The sequence below is a fragment of the Myxine glutinosa genome, chromosome 10 (genome assembly GCF_964187855.1).
Source record: "Myxine glutinosa chromosome 10, kmMyxGlut1.1, whole genome shotgun sequence".
Classification (NCBI taxonomy): Eukaryota; Metazoa; Chordata; class Myxini; order Myxiniformes; family Myxinidae; genus Myxine; species Myxine glutinosa.
Window position 1 is genome coordinate 74,550,534 of NC_136270.1, and position 21,060 is coordinate 74,571,593.

Consider the following 21,060-nt stretch of genomic DNA (forward strand, 5'->3'; position numbering starts at 1 on the left):
AAAGAGGGTGTGATGCTGATGTTGAGAATGCGTGCATAAAGAAGTCCTACTTATGGCAGAGCTTTGGAATGTTTCACTTGAGAACTAATATGCGACTGACCGACGGAAGTGGGCAGTTTTCAAGATTTTTGCTCGACATCGGCGAGGATAGAATCGAGAAAAATGCGGATGATGAGATAGATTTGCCAGAGGATATACTGCTGACAGCGAGTGGGCTCGATGAGTGCATCGATACCATATATCCATCATTCGCCAATCCGATGGAGGTTTTTTCAGCAAGGTCTATATTAGTGCCCCTCAACGAAATGATGCGAAACATCAATTCAAGATGCATCACAAGGTTCCCTGGTGCTAGCAAGGAGTATGCTGCGTTCAACAGTGTGACTGAGGGTACTAATGCGACGCACTTCCCAACGGAATTCCTAGATTCCGTTGAAGTCTCGGGATTGCCGCCGCACAACCTCGAGCTCAAAAAAGGATCCCCTATCATTTTGATGCGGAACTTGGACCCTCCGAAACTTTGCAACGGGACGTGCATGATTGTTGAGGACATGCTTCGAAATATTATAGTTGCGAGGATCATAAGTTCAACGTTTGAAGGCGAAACTGTAATGCTCCCTCGGATCCGAATAAATCTGTCGGAAGCTGAGGATATCCCTTTGCAGCGCTGCCAGTTCCCCATACAATCCTGCTTCGCAATGACGATCCATAAGGCGCAAGGGCAAACTATGGAGAATGTGCTGGTCTACCTGGAGAAACCGGTCTTCCAGCATGGTCAGCTGTATGTGGCGCTCAGTCGAGGGAAGAGGAAAGAGAATGTGCGAGTTTATGTAAATGGAGGATCGTCGACAAAGAACATCGTCATCAGAAGTGTCCTCTGACAACAAAATCGTGGTAGTCCACGGGTCGCGTGTTTTTTCTAAAAAAAAAAAAAAAAAAAAACGTAATCGGAGATAAGGGCCGAAATCACGTGTCACAGATAAGTGATTTAGAACGCTGGAGAGGTGAGCCTTATGGCTTGCTGGCCCAAATAATCTCCCTGATGATGTCCAGCATTCGCTTTAGTTCTATTCTCATATCTATTCAAACTGACTGACCCAACGGGTCATGGGTCGTCTAGTATATATATAAACTTGAATTTTATCAGAATATAAATTGGGCTGTATGTATGGATGGGTATAAGGCATAGATGATATGGGAAAATAGTAAAGAAAATTTTGCTGGTTTGAACTATTGTGAGTTTTCAGTTCTGGAGTTCAAACAAAGTCACTGGTTAACAGATGAGAAAGGATAGTAAATAAATTATTCGATGCTGGGTAAATTAAGTACGATATTACTAAGACTTATGAGAGCTATTGTTCTTCCTTACAGCAGTGGAAAATTATTGGGAAAAAAATTAGTTCCAACATAATGAATCTATAAAAGAATGTGATAGGGATAATATCCTCAATTTGTACTAATTATTTGATTGTGGGTAAAGGAATTAATTTATCGTAGTGGATTGTTAACAGCAGCCTGAAAATGTCCTGAGAGTGTGCATCCATGTAATCAGAAATCCCAGATTTGTTTTTACAAACAACATTTTGGTAGAGGTCTTGTGTGGACGAGCACTTCCTTGGTAGATAAAAAACGGTACTGCATGCTGGCAGCCACTTTTGCGGCCAGTTAGGCCAAACAAATTGAGAGGAAATTGTAGTTAAATACGTAAGTTACACATGGCTATTTGTAAAAAAGGAAATTTGTTGAGATGGGAAACATTTTTCGAAGGTTTATTAAAGTGTTACAATATGACATGTGGCAAGGCAAACTATTGGATGGGAAAATTAGATCTGGTTATAGAATAAATTTATTGACCCCTTGAAGTTAATTCCTCGAATCATTGTTTCACTGGCATTTTTTGTTCACATTGGAAATAGTTTGGTAGAGCCTTGGTTAAAACCTTTGGTTGCGGTATCTTGGAACGAATTGATAAACCATAGGAGATTGATAAGAATAGAAACAAATATGGACCCAAAATAGAAAGGTGGATTCATGCCTCTCATTGCAAGCAAGCACATGGGGCTAAGGTGGACGATCCCACAGAAAATGAGGCTGCACCTAGCAGCCCAGCAGAACATTCAGGGGCGGATAAATGATAGTCGTGATATACATTCATTTGAATTACATTTTAACACCCCTTGCATTGATAAACATTACAATTTCAACATTTAATATTCCTACTTGAATTAGGGAAGATAGTGACATTTATTTGCCTACATGACATACCAGTATCTACTGATATTAGCGCAACATGAGGGATAATGTATCACAACTACACTCATGATTAGGGGATTTAGTTCGACCCCGGGAGATAGGGGGATCAGGGTAAGACAAATAATCTGATTTATGTTACATATTAAGGGATTTTCTTTATTTACCTTTTAGGAAGCTTGTTAGTTTGGTATACAATGTTGAATGTCATTGACATATAATTATGTTATAGGTATGAACATATACAAGGGGTAGCTCACATGTTTTACAGATGGCTACAGGTGGGACAAGAGGGAGCAAGATACCACGATTATATAAAAGGGGGTGCCTTTGCATGGTTGGGAAACACATTTGGAGGGGTGGTAGCTAAGATACTCCAATATTTGTTTGTTGGTTTAGTAGTTATATTGGCAATTGTTTTAGTGGTGGCTTGCTTGAAAGCCTTAGTGACGGTGGGTCTGAATAAGGCAACCAACAACACGATGATAACGCATGAAGTGACAAATGAGGAAAGAAATGTGGAACCAGAAAAGGAAGACTTTTATGGCGACATAAATACTGAGATTAAAAGATTAAATCAAGTGATGTTGCAAATGAATACAGTAGAATTAAGATAATGGCATAACGACAATGTTATGAGTTGTGTCAATTACAATATCAGTGAACTCATATCACCACGAGTGACACACTGTTAGGGAAAGAAAAAAAAAAAAGGAAAAAGAAAAAGTGGAGAGGAATTATGGTAATAATACATTATGCTTAATTTGTTGGTTTGGGAAAATTGTTGTTGGGAATTAGATATTCCCGTTTGTGATTGTAATCATATACAATTTATTTTCTTAGAGTAGTGCTAAAATACCTGCATGAGTTAATTTTTGAACTATATTAACCTGAAAGCAATTGTGGATGCTATTCTTAGTTTAGTAATAAAATACATACCTGATTGAATATTATTTGTGTGACGCATATAAATGAATATAACTTTTTTTGTGTTAAGGAAAAACAACAAATTGTTGAATGTGAAACTGTCGGAAGATATACATGATTATGCTGATTTCATGGTAAGATGTACCCTATCTGATTCAGTGTGTGTGGAAAGCAGATTCAGATGTGACTGAGCATAAGGATAAGACGAGATCACATTTGAAAGGGGTGCTAACGGAATTGGGAAGGAGTTCGAGAAAGAAAATTTGTGGCTAAAAAATGAAGTTAAACATGGCATACACCCTCTTTCTCAAAGAATGATGAAGACATTCTCCCGTGTAACTTGGAGATGGATGCTTACCTTCACCAAGGAAATTTATGTGACCATTTGCCTGGATCACACTGCAACATATGAAAGAACGGCGATCACTTACTCTTGTTCGAAGGCTTCGAACATTCACCACATCAGAAGTTGCAGGACAACGACATTTTACCTGCAACCTCTGTGAAATGCGGGGACATATGTTATTACTTTACCAACGTCCGGGGAACCAGCATGGAGCTGCAAAAAACGGCTGTGCCCTTGTCACAACAGCTGTGCACGATTCTGCTGGTTGCTCCTGGTATGGACCATGAATGACCTGAACACCATGGTCCCAACATCATTGTGGATGCATCCGGCATCCCTATTCCACATCTTGCTGGCCAATCAACATTACACCAACACTTGCTGCCCACTCATAATGAGGGAGGAGGCAAGTCGACTACAACTGGGCGAAGGCCTTGTTCAAGGAATCATTATGGTTCACAGCAAGAGTGGCAAGAATGCTACATGGAGAGCAGGGTCAGTCTATGACTCCGCACCGTTACCACAACAGCGAAATCCTACACGAAGTAGTGCAGGTGTTTATAAAGACAGAAGAAAATGTTTCATACCCGAATTCAAACACAAGTGATCAGCCCTTCCTTTCAAACAAAGAATCAACATTTGTTTGGAGGGAAACGTTTTTGCCAGATGTTGCAGATGCTTTAAAAACTTGAAAATGGTGAAGCAAAATTGTTGTATCTTGGTGATGGTGAAGTGTTGTTTTACAAAGATATTTGTGATGCAAATGAAATAGATTGAATTAACAATATGGAAGGAGTCAATAACCAACGAAATGTTTTGTGATCAGATTCTTGCAGGATGACGGTGTATGCCTAAGGAAATTGTATTGATGTTTACTTGTAGTGATTGATTGTTTACTTATATTGATGTTTAGATTAATGGTTAATATAAACAAAAACAAAAAGATGAGGGAATTGTGGAAGTGTAACTCAGTGTAACTCATTGGTTGGAACTGGTAACGAACCAAGGTACGAGCAGGTGGTCGTAAGAATGTCAGGAATGCATCTCGCCCTGTCGAAGCTGGGAGTCCTGTTGTGTAGCTTTAGCACGACCCCGGGCTAACACACATTCCCAAGCCCGTACTATTGTCTTTCATCGGGATGCAAAGAGGATGAAGCAAATTCCCAGCAGGGAGGGGAGCGAGCTGGTGCCAGTGAGGCGACCGAGTAACGTTTGCGGAGAATGGATTAGAAGCAGCGGAGAAGGGATTACGATTTCAGCGCACAGAGGATTAACTGAAGTTTGCCGATATAAACAGAAGAGACTTTGAGTCAAAGCAGCACTCATCCTCAGAAGCCCTGCCCGACGGAATGAACGCGTACCACGGGTTCGGCGCTGCAGCCACGAAAGAGGGACTATGCGGATAGAGTTACCTGGTCCATTGAGTTAAACGGTATTATTTGGTATTGGAATGAAGTGAACAACCAGTTAATAAAGTGGTGATCTTTTGTAAACCTGTGACATCATTGGAGTCTTGAGTCTCACACCACTTCCCCGACACCGGGCTCGTCCGGACGGGCCCAGACGCGCCTCTCCTGGGCATGCCCGGACTCGCTGTTCCCGGGCACGCCCGAACCTCCCGGGCACGCCCGGTCTCGTCTTTCCCGGGCATGCCCGCTCTCGCCTTTCCAGGGCTCGCCCAGAGCGCCCGGGCACGCCCAGCCTCGACTTGCCAGGCCGCGTCCAGGACGCCCGGGCATGTCCAGACTCGCCTTTCCAGGGCTCGCCCAGAGCGTCCGGGCATGCCCGCTCTCGCCTTTCCAGGGCTCGCCCAGAGCGCTCGGGCACGCCCAGCCTCGACTTGCCAGGCCGCGTCCAGGACGCCCGGGCATGTCCAGACTCGCCTTTCCAGGACTCGCCCTTGACACCCGGGCATGCCCGGTCTCGGTTTTCCCGGGCAAACGCCCCGGCATAAATGTGTATATATATTGCTGCCCGATAAACGGGCTTGTGAGAATACCTGAGCTGTTTTGTTTCAATAAAGCAACTCGGACGAATTCCGTCTTTGGTCGCGTCAATTCTTTCGACTTGCGTTGAAGCGCAGCTCCTTCAGTACCACCATAAACTAGAGACGATCCATATATACAAGGCCTCCCGGGCAACCCACGTGCTGCCATCTCCAAGCTGCCACATGCCAACGTGTAAACCTCCAACAACCACATCACAATAAGGAGAGTTGTTTTGCTGTTTGTTTGTGAACTTACTGTTTTGAGCTCCTATGTTAATTCCAACGAAACGGTCTACGATCAGATTTTAACCATGATGCACCTGAATAGGTGGTTTAAACAGTCATGAGGAGGCCATTTGGCCCGTTATTGCCATGTTGCACTCCCAAGTTAATTTATTTACGAACCCAAGGAAACTTCTTTACTTCAGCTTCACTCCTTTACACCTTTTCGTCCCCATTAGACCATTGAGTCCCTTAGACCCCAAAGACATGCACACCCTTTGGACCCCTTCACATCCATTTAGACCCTTTTTGAGACATATATGCCTTTTTCGACCCTTAAACACTTTTCAGACTTTCGACATTTTAAGACCTTTTGGACACTTTAAGACACTTTGGACACTTTAGACTCCATTTAGACCCCATAGGCCGTTTTAAGACCCTAATGCCCATTTGACCCTTATAATACCCTTTAACCATGTTAGACCCCTTTTTGACCTTTTAAGACCCATAAGCTACTCTAGACCCCTTAGAAAATCAAAAAAAATCCCCCCGAAAATATTTTTTGACGTTTTTTGTGAATGTCACAAGTTGCAGTGACAAATCAAAACTGATATTGCAAAGCGAAACATGTCAAACAGTGAAACTGAAATTACTGATCTATGGATCATCGAATGGTAAACCAGAATGAAATGCTGAATGGAAATTTCCAAAAGAAAAACTATGGGCAGCATGGAGAGAGAGGGCAGGTTGAGGGCTGAAGAAGCGATGTGAAGAGGGATAGGTGGTTAGAGGTGGTCAGTTGGCATTGAAAGAACTTCATCGATCTTCGGCCAGGCGGTAGGCCCAAAACGTGCTTAAATGGGTTTCTCAGCTGAGTTTATATAATACACTACATGGCCAAAAGTATACAGACACCCCTTCTTATTAGTGGATTCGGTTGTTTAAGCTACACCCATTGCTGACAGGTATATATAATCAAGCACACAGCCATGCAATCTCCATAGACAAACATTGGCAGTAGAATGGGTCATACTGAAGAGCTCAGTGACTTTCAACATGGCACCGTCATAGGATGCCACCTTTCCAACAAGTCAGATCATTTAATTTCTGCTCTGCGAGAGCTGCTCCGATCAACTGCAAGTGCTGTTATTGTGAAGTGGAAACGTCTAGGAGCAACAACAGCTCAGCCGCAAAGTGGTAGGCCACCTAAGCTCACAGAACGGGACCGCCGAGTGCTGAAGCATGCCGTGCGGAAAAATCATCTGTCCTCGGTTGCAACACTCACGACCAAGTTTCAAACTGCCTCTGGAAGCAACGTCAGCACAACAACTGTTCGTTGGGAGCTTCATGAAATGGATTTCCACGGCCGATCAGCCGCACACAAGCCTAAGATCACCATGCGCAATGCCAAGCGTCGGCTGGAGTGGTGTAAAGCTCGCCACCATTGGACTCTGGAGCAGGACGATTCTCAGTAGCATTATCTCGAGTGATGAATCACACTTCACCATCTGGCAGTCCGATGGACTAATCTGATTTGGTGGATGCCAGGAGAACGCTACCTGCCAAAATGCATAGTGCCAACTGTAAAGTTTGGTCAAGGAGGAATAATGGTCTGAGGTTGTTTTCATGGTCCGGGATAGGCCCCTTAGTACCAGTGAAGGGAAATCTTAATGCAACAGCGTACAATGACATTCTAGACGATTGTGTGCTTCCAACTTGGCGGCAACAGTTTGGGGAAGGCCCTTTCCTGTTTTAGCATGACAATGTCCCCATGCACAAAGCGAAATCCATACAGAAATGGTTTGTTGAGATCGGTGTGGAAGAACTTGACTGGCCTGCATGGAGCCCTGACTGCAACCCCATCGAACACCTTTGGGATGAATTGGATGCCGACTGCAAGCCAGGCCTAATCACCCAACATCAGTGCCTGACCTCACTAATGCTCTTGTGGCTGAAGAGAAGCACATCCCTGCAGAAATGTTCCAACATCTCGTAGAAAGCCTTCCCAGAAGAGTGGAGGCCGTCATATCAGCAAAGGGGGGACCAACTCCATATTAATGCCCATGATTTTGGAATGAGATGTTCGACGAGCACATACGGGTGTGATGTTTGGGGGTCCACATACTTTTGGCCATTGTGTATCAGCTTCGCTCCCAAGCAGTACTTTGGAGGTACAACAAGCATGGATTGGAAATCTTCGCTGGTGGAATTTGGAACGAGGTTGCCAGCTCCTCCCACTGCAATATCTGCTCACTGAATATTCACAATGAATTCCCGTTTCTCCGGATACACATTCCAAAAATTGCTCATTTGAGTTGACATCTACAAATCCTTCAGTGACGGGTACCCTGCTAGTATATACTATAAAAGTGAATTTGTTTGTTTGTTTATATATGCTTCAAAAACTAAATAATTACTGAACCAAATCCAATTTAAGTTTGCTTGTTGCTTCGGGGTACCATAAGGTAACTTTGCCAGAGGGATAGGTAACTGCGGTTCCCGATTCATAGGGGAAAATCCCATGAATGTCGACACCGCAAATATCGGGGCATTGTTTTAATGGGGGAAACGAGGGATAGGTAACTGCGGTTCCCGATTCATAGGGGAAAATCCCATGAATGTCGATACCGCATATGTCGGGGCATTGTTTTAATGGGGGAAACGAGGGATAGGTAACTGTGGTTCCCGATTCATAGGGGAAAATCCCATGAATGTCGACACCGCAAATGTCGGGGCATTGTTTTAATGGGGGAAACGAGGGATAGGTAACTGCGGTTCCCGATTCATAGGGGAAAATCCCATGAATGTCGATACGCAAATGTCGGGGCATTGTTTTAATGGGGGAAACGAGGGATAGGTAACTGCGGTTCCCGATTCATAGGGGAAAATCCCATGAATGTCGATACCGCAAATGTCGGGGCATTGTTTTAATGGGGGAAATGAGGGATAGGTAACTGCGGTTCCCGATTCATCGGGGAAAATCCCATGAATGTCGACACCACAAATGTCGGGGCATTGTTTTAATGGGGGAAACGAGGGATAGGTAACTGCGGTTCCCGATTCATAGGGGACATACCCAAAAATGTCAACACCGTGAATGTCAGGGCACATTGTTTCAATGAGGAAGAGAGGGATTTGTTCCCGGCATTTCCTGATGCATAGGGGAAAATTTTTAAAGTTAAAAAAAATGTCTGCGACCATGAATGCACATGATTACAGTTTCATAAAATATGCTTAAATAATAAAAAAACGATGACACCAGGTACTGTTTACAATGTTTATTGAAGGACAGTGATTACAGTTTATTAAAAGTGCTTAACCATACGGGGTTATTTACAATAGATGACAATTACAATGATTGTGGATTATGATTGTGGAGGATTACAATGATTAAAGCAACGACAGGACGAGTGAACTCCAAGCGCTCATCTTCGAATGCCTGATCTTCATAAGTCCGAATTACTAGTCACTTGCTCAGCCAGCTGTTCCTTATCAACCGTTCCCTTGGAGCGCTTAAAATACCCTTCGGACAATCCCCGGGTCATACTTGGTATGTGGGCCAAATATGATGACTGTTACATTTGTATGTATTACTGTTACATTGGTATGTATTACTGTTACATTTGTATGTATTACTGTTACATTTGTATGTATTAGTTACATTTGTATGTATTACTGTTACATTTGTATGTATTACTGTTACATTTATATGTATTAATGTCATAATGACCACACAAATTACTGCGATGAAAGATGATATTTGTATGTATTAGTCACATTTGTATGTATAAGTTACATTTGTATGTATTAGTTACATTTGCATGTATTACTGTTACATTTGTATTATTACATTTGCGGATTGGCTGCCATGGCTGCCTGGCACATTGCTGCAAGTTTCTGTGCAGCTCGTTGTAGGGAAGCATCACGTCATCCAACCCCTCTTAAGCTTGAGGTAAAGCACCATGACTGGGTCAGCTCGTTGTAGGGGAGCATCATGTCATTGTTGTAGGGTGTGCTCGTTGTAGGGTGTGGGTGTCGTTGTAGGGTGTGCTCGTTGTAGAGGAGCATCATGGTAATGCTCCATGACTGGGTCAGCTCGTTGTGGAGGAGCATAATGTCATCCAACCCCTCTTAAACTTGAGGTAATGCTCCATTACTGGGTCAGCTCGTTGTAGGGTGTGGGTGTCGTCATTGTCGGGTGTGCTCGTTGTAGAGGAGCATCATGGTAATGCTCCATGATTTGGGTCAGCTTCTTGCCCACATATCCTGCAGCACCTTACCCCAGGAACTTGACCGTAGGGTTGGTCCTTTGCTTTCAAGCTTGCAAGTGCATCGCCTCTTCCTCTTTTTGTGGTGCATTTTATTGGTGTACATCTTTTTCAGCCTCTTTATCCACTTTGTAAAACAGAAAATAATCCAGCGAATTGCCAAAGAATTGCACACAACATGAAAGATGATTTCGTAGATGTTAATCTCCACAATCTCTTCTTCCTGATCTTCCATTGAAATGAAGTCCAGACATTCTGAAGGGTTTGGGTTTGCAATGAGCAAAGCATGGGTCAAAAGAAAGAGAAAATTTTACTTGGATGACTGAAATCAAATTAAGCAAAACAAACGCAGATCAGCCGTTCCTCACTCCAAATTCCTCTGAGGCTTAACATGGTGAAGGTTGTTGCCACTTGTAAGAGTGGAAAATAATTATGATTCCAACATTTCAGTGTGAAAATAAAACGAGGCCAAATATCATTTAAAATCACAAAAATCACAGTTATACAAGTAATTCTCAACCTGTTGTTATATCTGCAATGAAGAAATTATTACAAAAGGTAATGCAATGAAACAGTCCGCCCAACTTACGAATCACTACTATTTTCCTGTTCTCTCAACATATTTTACATTCAGCATCAAAATCAACTTACGGTGAACATCCATATCATCCAGACATGCGGTTTCATTTCCAGGGATCTCAGTTGCTGGGGTCAACCAATGTGTTGGAGCACACTTTGGGGAGCTCCATATAGAGGGCTCCCATGGGCAGGTGTCAGGTTCGATCTATAAAAAAAATGTCAGAAAACTGAGTTTAGGAAAAATGTTTTAGTCCCACAACGCATTTAGACAAAGCAGTACTTAATCCTTCATACATTATAGCTATGGATCCCACTTCCCCTTATACATGATACAAATACATGCACATTTACACATAAATATATATATATATAAGCAGTTTTTTTGTAAAGGTTATACTGGGTGGTTTGCCATTACCTTCCCAGCAATAGTTATATAAGAAATTTGTAATTTGTTCATGGTGCCAGTGATAGGTTGCCAACTCTTCGCGAATGACACCATGGGATATTTAATGTCCATTAACTAATGCCGGCAAACGGGATGACCAGGTTTACCGACATCCGAAGGACGACACATACATTGATGAAACACCCTGCATGTGAAACACTCACTAGAATGATAGTTTCAATGAACACAATGACAGAACACTGGAACCTAATTGTTTTTGTTAAGTTTATTAATATTTTTTATTCTCCCGTTTTTGGACGTTTATTTTCTTTTAATATTTTCTTTTATTTTCTTTTATTTATAGTTTATTTTCTATAGTTTATTTTCTTTTATAAATTCATTTTCTCTGCAACCCGCTTGAGCGATTGCCACGGAATTTTCACCAAAGGAGGACCTCCTGTAGTAGATTTTTAAAAATGATAATAATGATATCACAGGTCACGAGGTGCGGGTGCCATTTTGAAAAAAAAAAAAAAAAAAAAAAAAAACTTTGCCTCTCTGTATCTCTGAAAACGCTCCATGAAAAAATTTGAAAATTGACACATTATCAAGAACTCCCCATGGGGAGTAAAATATATGTTGATCATGACATCATCGGTGCCTTCATATACAAGGCTTAATCCGGTCATAATAGGCTATCAGCTAGGGGGGTCAACCGGTACCAAATTGAGGGAGTAAGGCTAATAATGATTTTTGACAAGGTTTTTACCTCTAGAATAAGAAAATATGTGATAGCAAATTCAACGATGTAGCTAAATGTGTGTTATCACCCATTGATACATTTCAATGGGTGAAATGTATCAATTCATTGATACATTTCCACTATGTCGAAAATACGTGGTGGTGCGATACTTTTTTCCATGTGTATACTTGCAAATCTACTGAATGCCAGTTATTTTCGTGCATATTTTGTGCATAAAGTTGTTGCTATGATGGCAGCCATTTTGTGAAATTGGGCGCCATATTGGATTCTATCTTCTTGGATTAAAGTTCAGATGATCTATTTCATACTTTAAGAGAGTTGTAAAGTCTTAAACATCTCAAAACGCAATGCTATTTGTTACAAATTCCTACAAGAATATGAAACATGGTGTTTTTAATAGAAAAACATGCATTTTGGCGGCCATTTTTAAAATGAGGTGATAACACCCATTTAGCTACATGGTTGAATTTGCTATCACATATTTTCATATTCTAGGGGTAAAGACCTATCCAAAAATCAATATTAGGCTTACTCCCTCATTTTGGTACCAATGGACCCTATTTTGGGGATCTGGCTGATGGCCTATAAGTACAATGCTTAATCCAATCAGTTTGAAATGTATTGAGTGTAATCTAGGCAAAAATTGTGTGGGAGAATTATTACCTCCGCCACCAAAGGTGGATGGAGGTTATGTTTTCACCCCTGTCTGTTTGTCTGTCCTTTTGTCTGTGAACAAAATATCTCAAAAAGTTGTGGACGGATTCGGACGAAATTTGTCAGAGATGTAGTGTATGTGACAAGGACGAAATGATTAGATTTTGGTGAAGATCCGGATTTGGATCCGCCTACTAGAATTTTAAAGCGATTCTTCACCTTTGGGAGATAGGGCCCAAACACGATACATAGTAGGATATCTCAAAAAGTTATGGACGGATTTGGACGAAACTTGGTGGATTGCTTGGGTGTCTGACGAGGACGATTCGATTGGATTTTGGTGAAGATCTGAATATGGATTCGGATATGATAATTATTTAATTTTTTCAAGCGATTCTTCACCATTGGGAGATAGGGCCAAAAACGATGCATAGCAGGATATCTTAAAAGTTTATGGATGGATTTGGACGAAACTTGTTGGACAGGTTGTGTGTGTGAGACAAAGAAGCATCGATTCAATTTTGGTGAAGATCCAGATCCGATCCAGCTTGCAGAATTTTTAAAGGGATTCTTCACCATTGATTGATATGGCCAACCAGGCGGAGGTATGCTCTCTACTGAGTGCCGTTCTAGTATTGATGACATCATTGGTCACATGATTCGGCAGCCATATTGGCTTGAAAATGCAAACCTTCTCCAAAACGGCTCACAAGATCGGTGTGAAACGCCACACATATGATCTAACAGCCTTGGGAAATATATGTTGAAAACGATCAAGTCATAGGTCACATTGTTTGTGAGCCGTGTTGGATAAAAAAATGAACCATATCCGATCAACACAAAACATCACACACATGAACTCCTTCCCAATCATCGGCGGCGGACATTTTTTTATTTTTTTATCTCAAAGGCCATGTGGTTGGGCAGCCATATTGGATCAATGTAAAATAAAAAAATAACTTTCCATGAAATGGCTTATGCTGTTGAAGTCAAACTTTACAAAATTTAAATGTGATAGATCACATGGTCTGGCAGCCAGAATATTATATACTAGCCGAAACCCGTGGAACATCCATGGAAGGGAGGATGTGGTGTATGGATAGAGTGTACCATTATGGATGGCATAGGGGATTTGCTTGTCCGAGTAAGAGTTAGGAAGAAAGATGAGAATGAAGAGTGCGTATATGAACAACGATCGCCGACATCGGCACAAATGCATGCTCTGGATTGTCCACTCAGTGGACGGCTTGCTTTCGCCTTCGCCTATCCAATCAGCTGACGGCTTGCTTCGCCTTCGCCCAGCAGACGCCAATACGATGGCGTCGTAAGATGGCGTCGTAAGATGGCGTCGTATCGGCAGTTAATCGGATGCTTTTGGGCCCCAACGTCGGCTAATTGAGATTTTTCGAGTATGGCTGTATGTGATAAACAAAGAGCGCGGTTCGTAGATTGTAAATCCATTAGTGCCGTGGGCATCGGGTCACTGGGTGCGGCGTAAAAGGGATAACAAAGTCGAGTCCTTACACTATTATTATATAGACTAGCCGAAACCCATGGAACATCCACGGAAGGGAGGATGTGGTGTATGTATAGAGTGTACCATTATGGATGGCATAGGGGATTTGCTTGTCCGAGTAAGAGTTAGGAAGAAAGATGAGAATGAAGAGTGCGTATATGAACAACGATCGCCGACACCTGCACAAATGCATGCTCTGGATTGTCCACAGTGGACGGCTTGCTTTTGCCTTCGCCTGTCCAACCAGCGGACGGCTTGCTTCGCCTTCGCCCAGCAGACGCCAATACGATGGCGTCGTATCGGCAGTTAATCGGATGCTTTTGGGCCCCAACGTCGGCTAATTCAGATTTTTCGAGTATGGCTGTACGTGATAAACAAAGAGCGCAGTTTGTAGATCGTAAATCCATTAATGCCGTGGGCATCGGGTCACTGGGTGCGGCGTAAAAGGGATAACAAAGTCGAGTCCTTACGCTATTATTATATAGATATATATATATATGTGAAGAAGAAGAAACCTTTATGAAGAAGAAGAAGAAGAAGAATTATTTTTACACTCTAGTACGGCTTAAAAGAACGATGTGAAACTTGACACACATTATTAATGAGTATTTTGGAATACAGTTTGGTAATTTAAACATCGTCGGTTGCATTTCTGGCAGCCATTATTATAATTTATTTTGAATCTGAGTATTGTTTGAATTCTTTAAATTTCATTTTTAAAATCCAATTCTGAATCGAGTTTTTTTAAAGAGGATTTCATTGGTCACGTGTCTGATCAAAGTGGGACTTCTTTGCACCCGACCATCACTGCCAACAGTTACAAAGTGGCAGTTCTAGTTATTATAATTAATAACACCTGTCAAAGTGATTTTAACCCAAACTAACCAATACTCGTAATCGTCATTTCAACCCAAACTAACCCATACTCGTCAAAGTGATTTCAACACAAACTGTCCATTTCCGTTCACGCGACTTCAACCCAGATGAAGCAACACTGGTAACACCGGGAAAACATTAATTTTTCTACATTCGCTCAAGCTCTTTTTGAGCGGTGATACTTTTCCGAATTTGCCTTTTGATGTCCATTAGCCATCTTCATCACATCACCTGTATCTTTTACATTGTCCTCTGCACTCCCAACCTCTGCTGCTTTACTTCTGTTTCGTTATAAGAGGTTGAGAATGCAGGTTTGACCCTAAATGGTACAAGTGATGATGAGGGACCACCCCGGGGACGAGTCTGGTCTTGGATCTCATGATCATCACCAAGATCTCCATAAATTTCGGGCAGATCAGATCGCTAAATTTAACCTCTGGAGGAACATTTTAATTTTAATTTACTTCATAAATGAACAACTCATCCACTGAAATAAGTAAACCTGTTCTAGACATCACACAATCTCGCAAAACCCACACGTGTAATTTCGGCCCATGAGTTGCTTGATGGTTCTACTGCAGGAAACTAACTGTGCGTTCAACCCTCTTGAGCTATGACGCCATGTTTGAGTGTGTTAAGTCAGGACCCCTCTGGGATTAAAGCGTGTGTTTCTTGAGTGATGTGTTTGCGATCATACCTTCTGAAAGGAGGTCGGAAGGATGTTACCTTCGGGCTTCTGAGAGACATGAAAAGGGACATGAAAAAATGTGCGATGGACAGAAGAAAACAATAATTGAGAATTAATGAGAGATATTTCACCAAAGTGGCCACAGATGATCAGTTATCTCTCAACAGTCAGGGATATGTTCTGCATGGTGTGTGTGGTTACAGATGAGGTTTTGCGAGTGGCTATGTTACTGCGTATGTGGTTGTCCTGGCCTGTTATGAAGTATGTACATGTTCAGTTGGCTCTGCATGTATGTCATGGTGGTATTTATATCCTCTGGGATTAAAGTGTGTGTGTTTCTGGAGTGATGTGTGTGTGATCATACCTTCAGAAAGGAGGTCGGAACGATGTTATGAATTCCATTGTACAAATACCTGAAAACCCCTACAATCTTCTGAGGAACAGATGGAACAGTTTCCTGTGTGATGGACACAAGAGAACAAGAATTGAGAATTAATCAAAGATATTTCACTGAAATGGTGATCAGTGTTGAGGGTGAGGGGGAACTCAGAGGAGCGTTTTGTCGATATTCGTTTGGTATGAGATTAGTCGTGTGCTGGGTAGGATTGGACGAGTGATATTCTTATTGGAATCATCCACACGTGAGCACTGGCAGGATGTATCAACAACACCAGGAAAGGTAAACTCATAATCCCTTCTGTGATGCATTTGTCAGGTTGAGAATGCAGGTCCGACCCAAAACGGTGCAAGTGCTGATAAGTCTGGTTCAGGGAGTGGGTTTTTCGATCGAAATATCATCACCAAAATCTCAATTGGTGAAAATTAAGTTCCTGGCAGATCGGATCACTAAATTTAGCCTTTATTTGAACATTTTATTGTAAATTTACATCATAAATGAACAACTCATCCTCTGAGATATATAAATATGTTCTTAGCCTAATAACGTCCTCAAAACACCCAAACTCGGGATGGAGATGGAGTCCTCACAACACCCAAATCGCAGGAGATGAATTGACTGTTGAACCACCTTGAGATATATAGAATGCCAAGTTTAAGTGTGTTACATTATAACGCCGTGACGTCCGCAGGTCACAAATGCGCACAATGAAAACTTTTAGGAAGTGTGCAATGAATACCGCACAAGACCGAAGTGGCCATTGGTGGTGCAATCAGGAAGTAACGGATCAAATGGACCCCTCCGATTCCTTTAAACTGAAAAGCCTGAAAGCGTTGCATTTCCTCAACAGTTATAGATTTGTGCGGGCGGAAGCGTGGTTACATATGTGGTTGCCCTCATCTGTTGGAAAGTGTGGAAACACTTTGTTGGACGTGCATGTCTGCCCTGGTATAATTTATATTCCCCGGCATTAAAAGGTGTGTGTGTTTTTCTGGAGTGACATATATGTGAACATACCTTCAGAAAGGAGGTCGTAACGATGTTACAGATTGTTTCACACAAAGACCTGGAAATATCTTGGGGCTCCACAGACACAACCTTCTGTGTGATAGACAGAAGAAAACAATAATTGAGAATTAACGAAAGATATTTCACCAAAGTGGCCACAAATGATCAGTGATCCCTCAACAGTCAGGGATATGTTCTGGATGGTGTGAGTTTACAGCCGAAGCCAAAAATATTGGCACCTTTGCACTTTTTTCAAATAACTCGCAATTTTCTCAAAAACTAAGTTCAAATGGACAAAAGTATTTGGCCTCCACAATTCTCTATTTCACTGTTAATTTTACAGAACCATTGTTTTCCATTCAGAACTTAATATATCCTTTTAAATCATAAAATAAAAAGCAATGCTGTTGATAAAATTATTGACACCCTTCACTGAATATTTGGTACCACGGCCTTTGGAAAAAATAACTGCAGTCAAGCGCTTCCTATAGCCATGAATGAGCTTCCTACACCTCTCTACTGGTAGTTTGGCCGACTCTTCTTGTGCAAACTGCTCTGGTTTTCCCAGATTTGAAAGGTGCCTTCTCCCACCTGCTGTTTTCAGATCTCCCCACAAGTGTTCAATGGGATTTATATCTGGACTCAATGCTGGCAACTTCAGAACAGTCCAGCGTTTTGTCTTGAACCATTCCAGGGTGCTTTTTGAAGTGAGTTTGGGGTCAATGTCCTGCTGCAAGACCCATGACCTTCGACGGAGACCCACATTTCTGACACTGGGTTGAACATTGCGCTCCAAAATGCCTTGGTAAGCTCTTGATTTAATGATGCCATGCACACATTCAAGTCACCTAGTGCCAGAGGCAGCACAGCAACCCCAAAACATCACTGAACCTCCTCCATGTTTGACTGTAGGGAAGGTGTTATTTTCTTTGAATGCTTCATTTTGTTTTCTGTAAACATAGAGATGACGTGCTTTACCAAAAAGCTCGAATTTCGTCTCACCTGTCCATAGGACATTCACCCAGAAGGATTTTGGCTTGTTCAGGTGTGTTTTGCCAAACTCCAGTCGTGCTTTCTTATGTCTCTCTCAGCAGTGGAGTCCTCCTGGATCTCCTACCATAGAACCCCATTTCATTGAGTTGGCGACGGATGGTGCGAGTTGAAATTGTCATACTGTGTTGTGATTTAATTGACTGACTGTTGAAATTTATATCCTCTGTGTCTGAAGGTCAGCTTGAAACTGTTTGGCAGTTGATTGAGATGCTTTCTCCATAATTCGATCAATCGTTCGCTGCAATCTTCGATCAAGTTTTCTCTTGCGGCCACGTCCAGGGAGATTGGCTGCAGTGCCATGGGCCTCAAACTTCCTGATAACATTGCGTACGGTGGACACAAGAACATCAAGGTCTCTGGAGATGGACTTATAGCCTTGAGATTGTCTATGCTTGGCTCCAATCCTGTGTCTGACCTCCTCAGACAATTCTCTGGTTTTCTTTCTTTTCTCCATGCTCATTGCGGTACACACAGTGACACAAAACAGCAGAATGACACCTTTTCTCCATTCAAACTGGTTGAATGAGTGATTCTTATATTGCAGGCACCTGCAACTCACCAAAGGTGAGTTCAATTCCAAAGTAAAGGAGAATCACCTGCTTGAAATCCAATTATTTCTAATAACTTCTAAAACGTGCCAATAATATTGTCCAGGCCATTTTAGGATTTTTGTGTGGAATAAGCTAAGATTTAGGAATATCTTCAGCTTTTTTTTTGTTTTGTTCCACTGCAACCCAAAGACGTACATTTGTGGAAACCAATTTTTTTTTTAATTTCAACAATTTCTGAAAGAAATGGTGCATTGTTTGAAAGAAGTGCAAGGGTGCCAATATTTTTGCCCAAAACAGTACATATGTGATTCTGCGAGTTGCTATGTTGTTGCGTATGTGGTTGTCCTGGCCTTTTATGAAGTGTCTACATGCTCAGGTGGGTGTGCGTGTCTGTCCTGGTATAAATTATATCCTCTGGCATTAAAGTGTGCATGCTTCTAGAGTGATGGATGTGTGATCATACCTTCAGAAAGGAGGTCGGAACGATGTTATGAATTCCATTGAACAAATACCTGAAAACCCCTATAATCTTCTGAGGAACAGATGGAACAGTTTCCTGTGTGATGGACACAAGAGAACAAGAATTGAGAATTAATAAAAGATATTTCACTGAAATGGTGATCAGTGTTGAGGGTGAGGGGGCACTCAGAGGAGCATTTTGTCGATATTCGTTTGGTATGAGATTAGTGGTGTTCTGGGTAGGATTGGACGAGTGATATTCTATTGGAATCATCCACACGTGAGCACTAGCAGGATGTATCAACAACACCAGGATAGGTATACTCATAATCCCTTCTGTGATGGTATGGACAGGTTGAGAATTCAGGTCCGACCCAAAAGGGTGCAAGTGCTGATCACAGTCTGATTCAGGGAGGAGTAGTGTGTTGGATCGAAAGAATATCACCAAGATCTCCATTGATGAACTTTAACTTTCTGGCAGATCAGTTCGCTAAATTTATCCTTTCGTGGAACACTTTATTTTAAATTTACTTCACGAATGAACAACTCATTCTCTGAAATAAATAATCCTGTTCTTCGCCTAAAAACGTCCTCATAACACCCAAACGCGGGATGTCAGACATTGAGCTGCTCAAAGGTTCTACTGCAAAAGATTAATTGTTTGTTGAACCACAATGAGATAGGGCGCCAAGTTTGAGTGTGTTACGTCATAACGCAGTGACATCCACAGGTCGCAAATGCGCACAATGAAAACTTTCAGGAAGCATGCAACGACCACCGCACAGGATCTAAGTGGCCATTGGTGGTGCAACAAGGAAGTAACGGATCAAATGCACCCCACCGGTTCCTTAAAACTGGAGCCTGAAAACTGTTTCGTTTCCTCAACAGTCATAGATTTGTGCGGGTGGAAGCGTGGTTACATATGTGGTTGCCCTCGTCTGTTGGAAAGTGTGGACCTCTTTGTTGGTAGTGCATGTCTGCCCTGGTATCATGGGCAGACATGCACGACCAACTGGTCATGGTATCATTTATGTCCTCCAGGATTATCGTGTGTGTGTTTGTGGAGTGATGTGCATGTGCGATCATACCTTCAGAAAGGAGGTCGAAACGATGTTCTGAATTCCTTTGTACAAATAGCTGAAAACTCCTTCATTCTTCTGAGGAACAGATGGAACAGTTTCCTGTGTGATGGATGCAAGAGAAGAAGAATTGATGTTTCATGAAAGATATTTCACTGAAATGGTGATAAATGTTGAGGGTAAGGGTCACTCAGAGGCACATTTTATCGATAATCGTTTGGTATGAGATTCCTGGTGTTGTTGGTAGGATTGGACGAGTGGTAGGATTCTTTTGGAATCGTCCACACGCGAGCACTGGCAGGATGTATCAACAACACCAGGAAAGGTGAACTCATAATCCCTTCTGTGATGCATTTGTCAGGTTGAGAATGCAGGTCCGACCCAAAAGAGTACAAATGCTGATCACAGTCCGGTTCAGGGAGGTGTAGGGTCTCAGATCGAAAGATTATCACCAAGATCTCCAGTGATGAACTTCAACTTTCTGGCAGATCAGTTCGCTAAATTTATCCTTTCGTGGAACACTTTATTTTAAATTTACTTCACGAATGAACAACTCATCCTCTGAAATAAATAATCCTGTTCTTTGCCTAAAAACGTCCTCATAACACCCAAACGCGGGATGTCAGACATTGAGCTGCTCAAAGGTTCTACTGCAGGAGATTAATTGTTTGTTGAACCACCATGAGATAGGGCGCCAAGTTTGAGTGTGTTACGTCATAACGCAGTGACATCCACAGGTCGCAAATGCGCACAATGAAAACTTTCAGGAAGCATGCAACGACCACCGCACAGGATCTAAGTGGCCATTGGTGGTGCAACAAGGAAGTATCGGATCAAATGCACCCCACCGGTTCCTTAAAACTGGAGCCTGAAAACTGTTTCGTTTCCTCAACAGTCATAGATTTGTGCGGGTGGAAGCGTGGTTACATATGTGGTTGCCCTCGTCTGTTGGAAAGTGTGGACCTCTTTGTTGGTCGTGCATGTCTGCCCTGGTATCATGGGCAGACATGCACGACCAACTGGTCATGGTATCATTTATGTCCTCCAGGATT

The 21,060-nt window shown here is 42.1% G+C and overlaps 1 protein-coding gene across 1 annotated transcript; it reads right to left on the reverse strand.

The window, feature by feature from the left end:
• Window positions 1-8,995: 8,995 nt before the first annotated feature.
• Window positions 8,996-17,883, reverse strand: LOC137433448 (uncharacterized). The gene is made up of 6 exons (XM_078785195.1): window positions 17,869-17,883; window positions 16,876-16,959; window positions 15,826-15,918; window positions 15,471-15,509; window positions 10,652-10,784; window positions 8,996-10,255 (listed from the first exon to the last, which is right to left on the reverse strand). The coding sequence occupies exons 1-6, from the start codon at window positions 17,881-17,883 to the stop codon at window positions 9,978-9,980; spliced, it is 642 nt and encodes a 213-aa protein (XP_078641321.1). The 3' UTR covers window positions 8,996-9,977.
• Window positions 17,884-21,060: the final 3,177 nt, after the last annotated feature.

Coding starts and splice junctions, on each gene's coding strand:
- LOC137433448 (XM_078785195.1), bottom strand. Junction 15,919..16,875: donor TTACGACCTCCTTTCTGAAG/GTATGTTCACAT, acceptor TCCATCACACAG/GAAACTGTTCCATCTGTTCC. Junction 15,510..15,825: donor TTCCGACCTCCTTTCTGAAG/GTATGATCACAC, acceptor CATGTCTCTCAG/AAGCCCGAAGGTAACATCCT.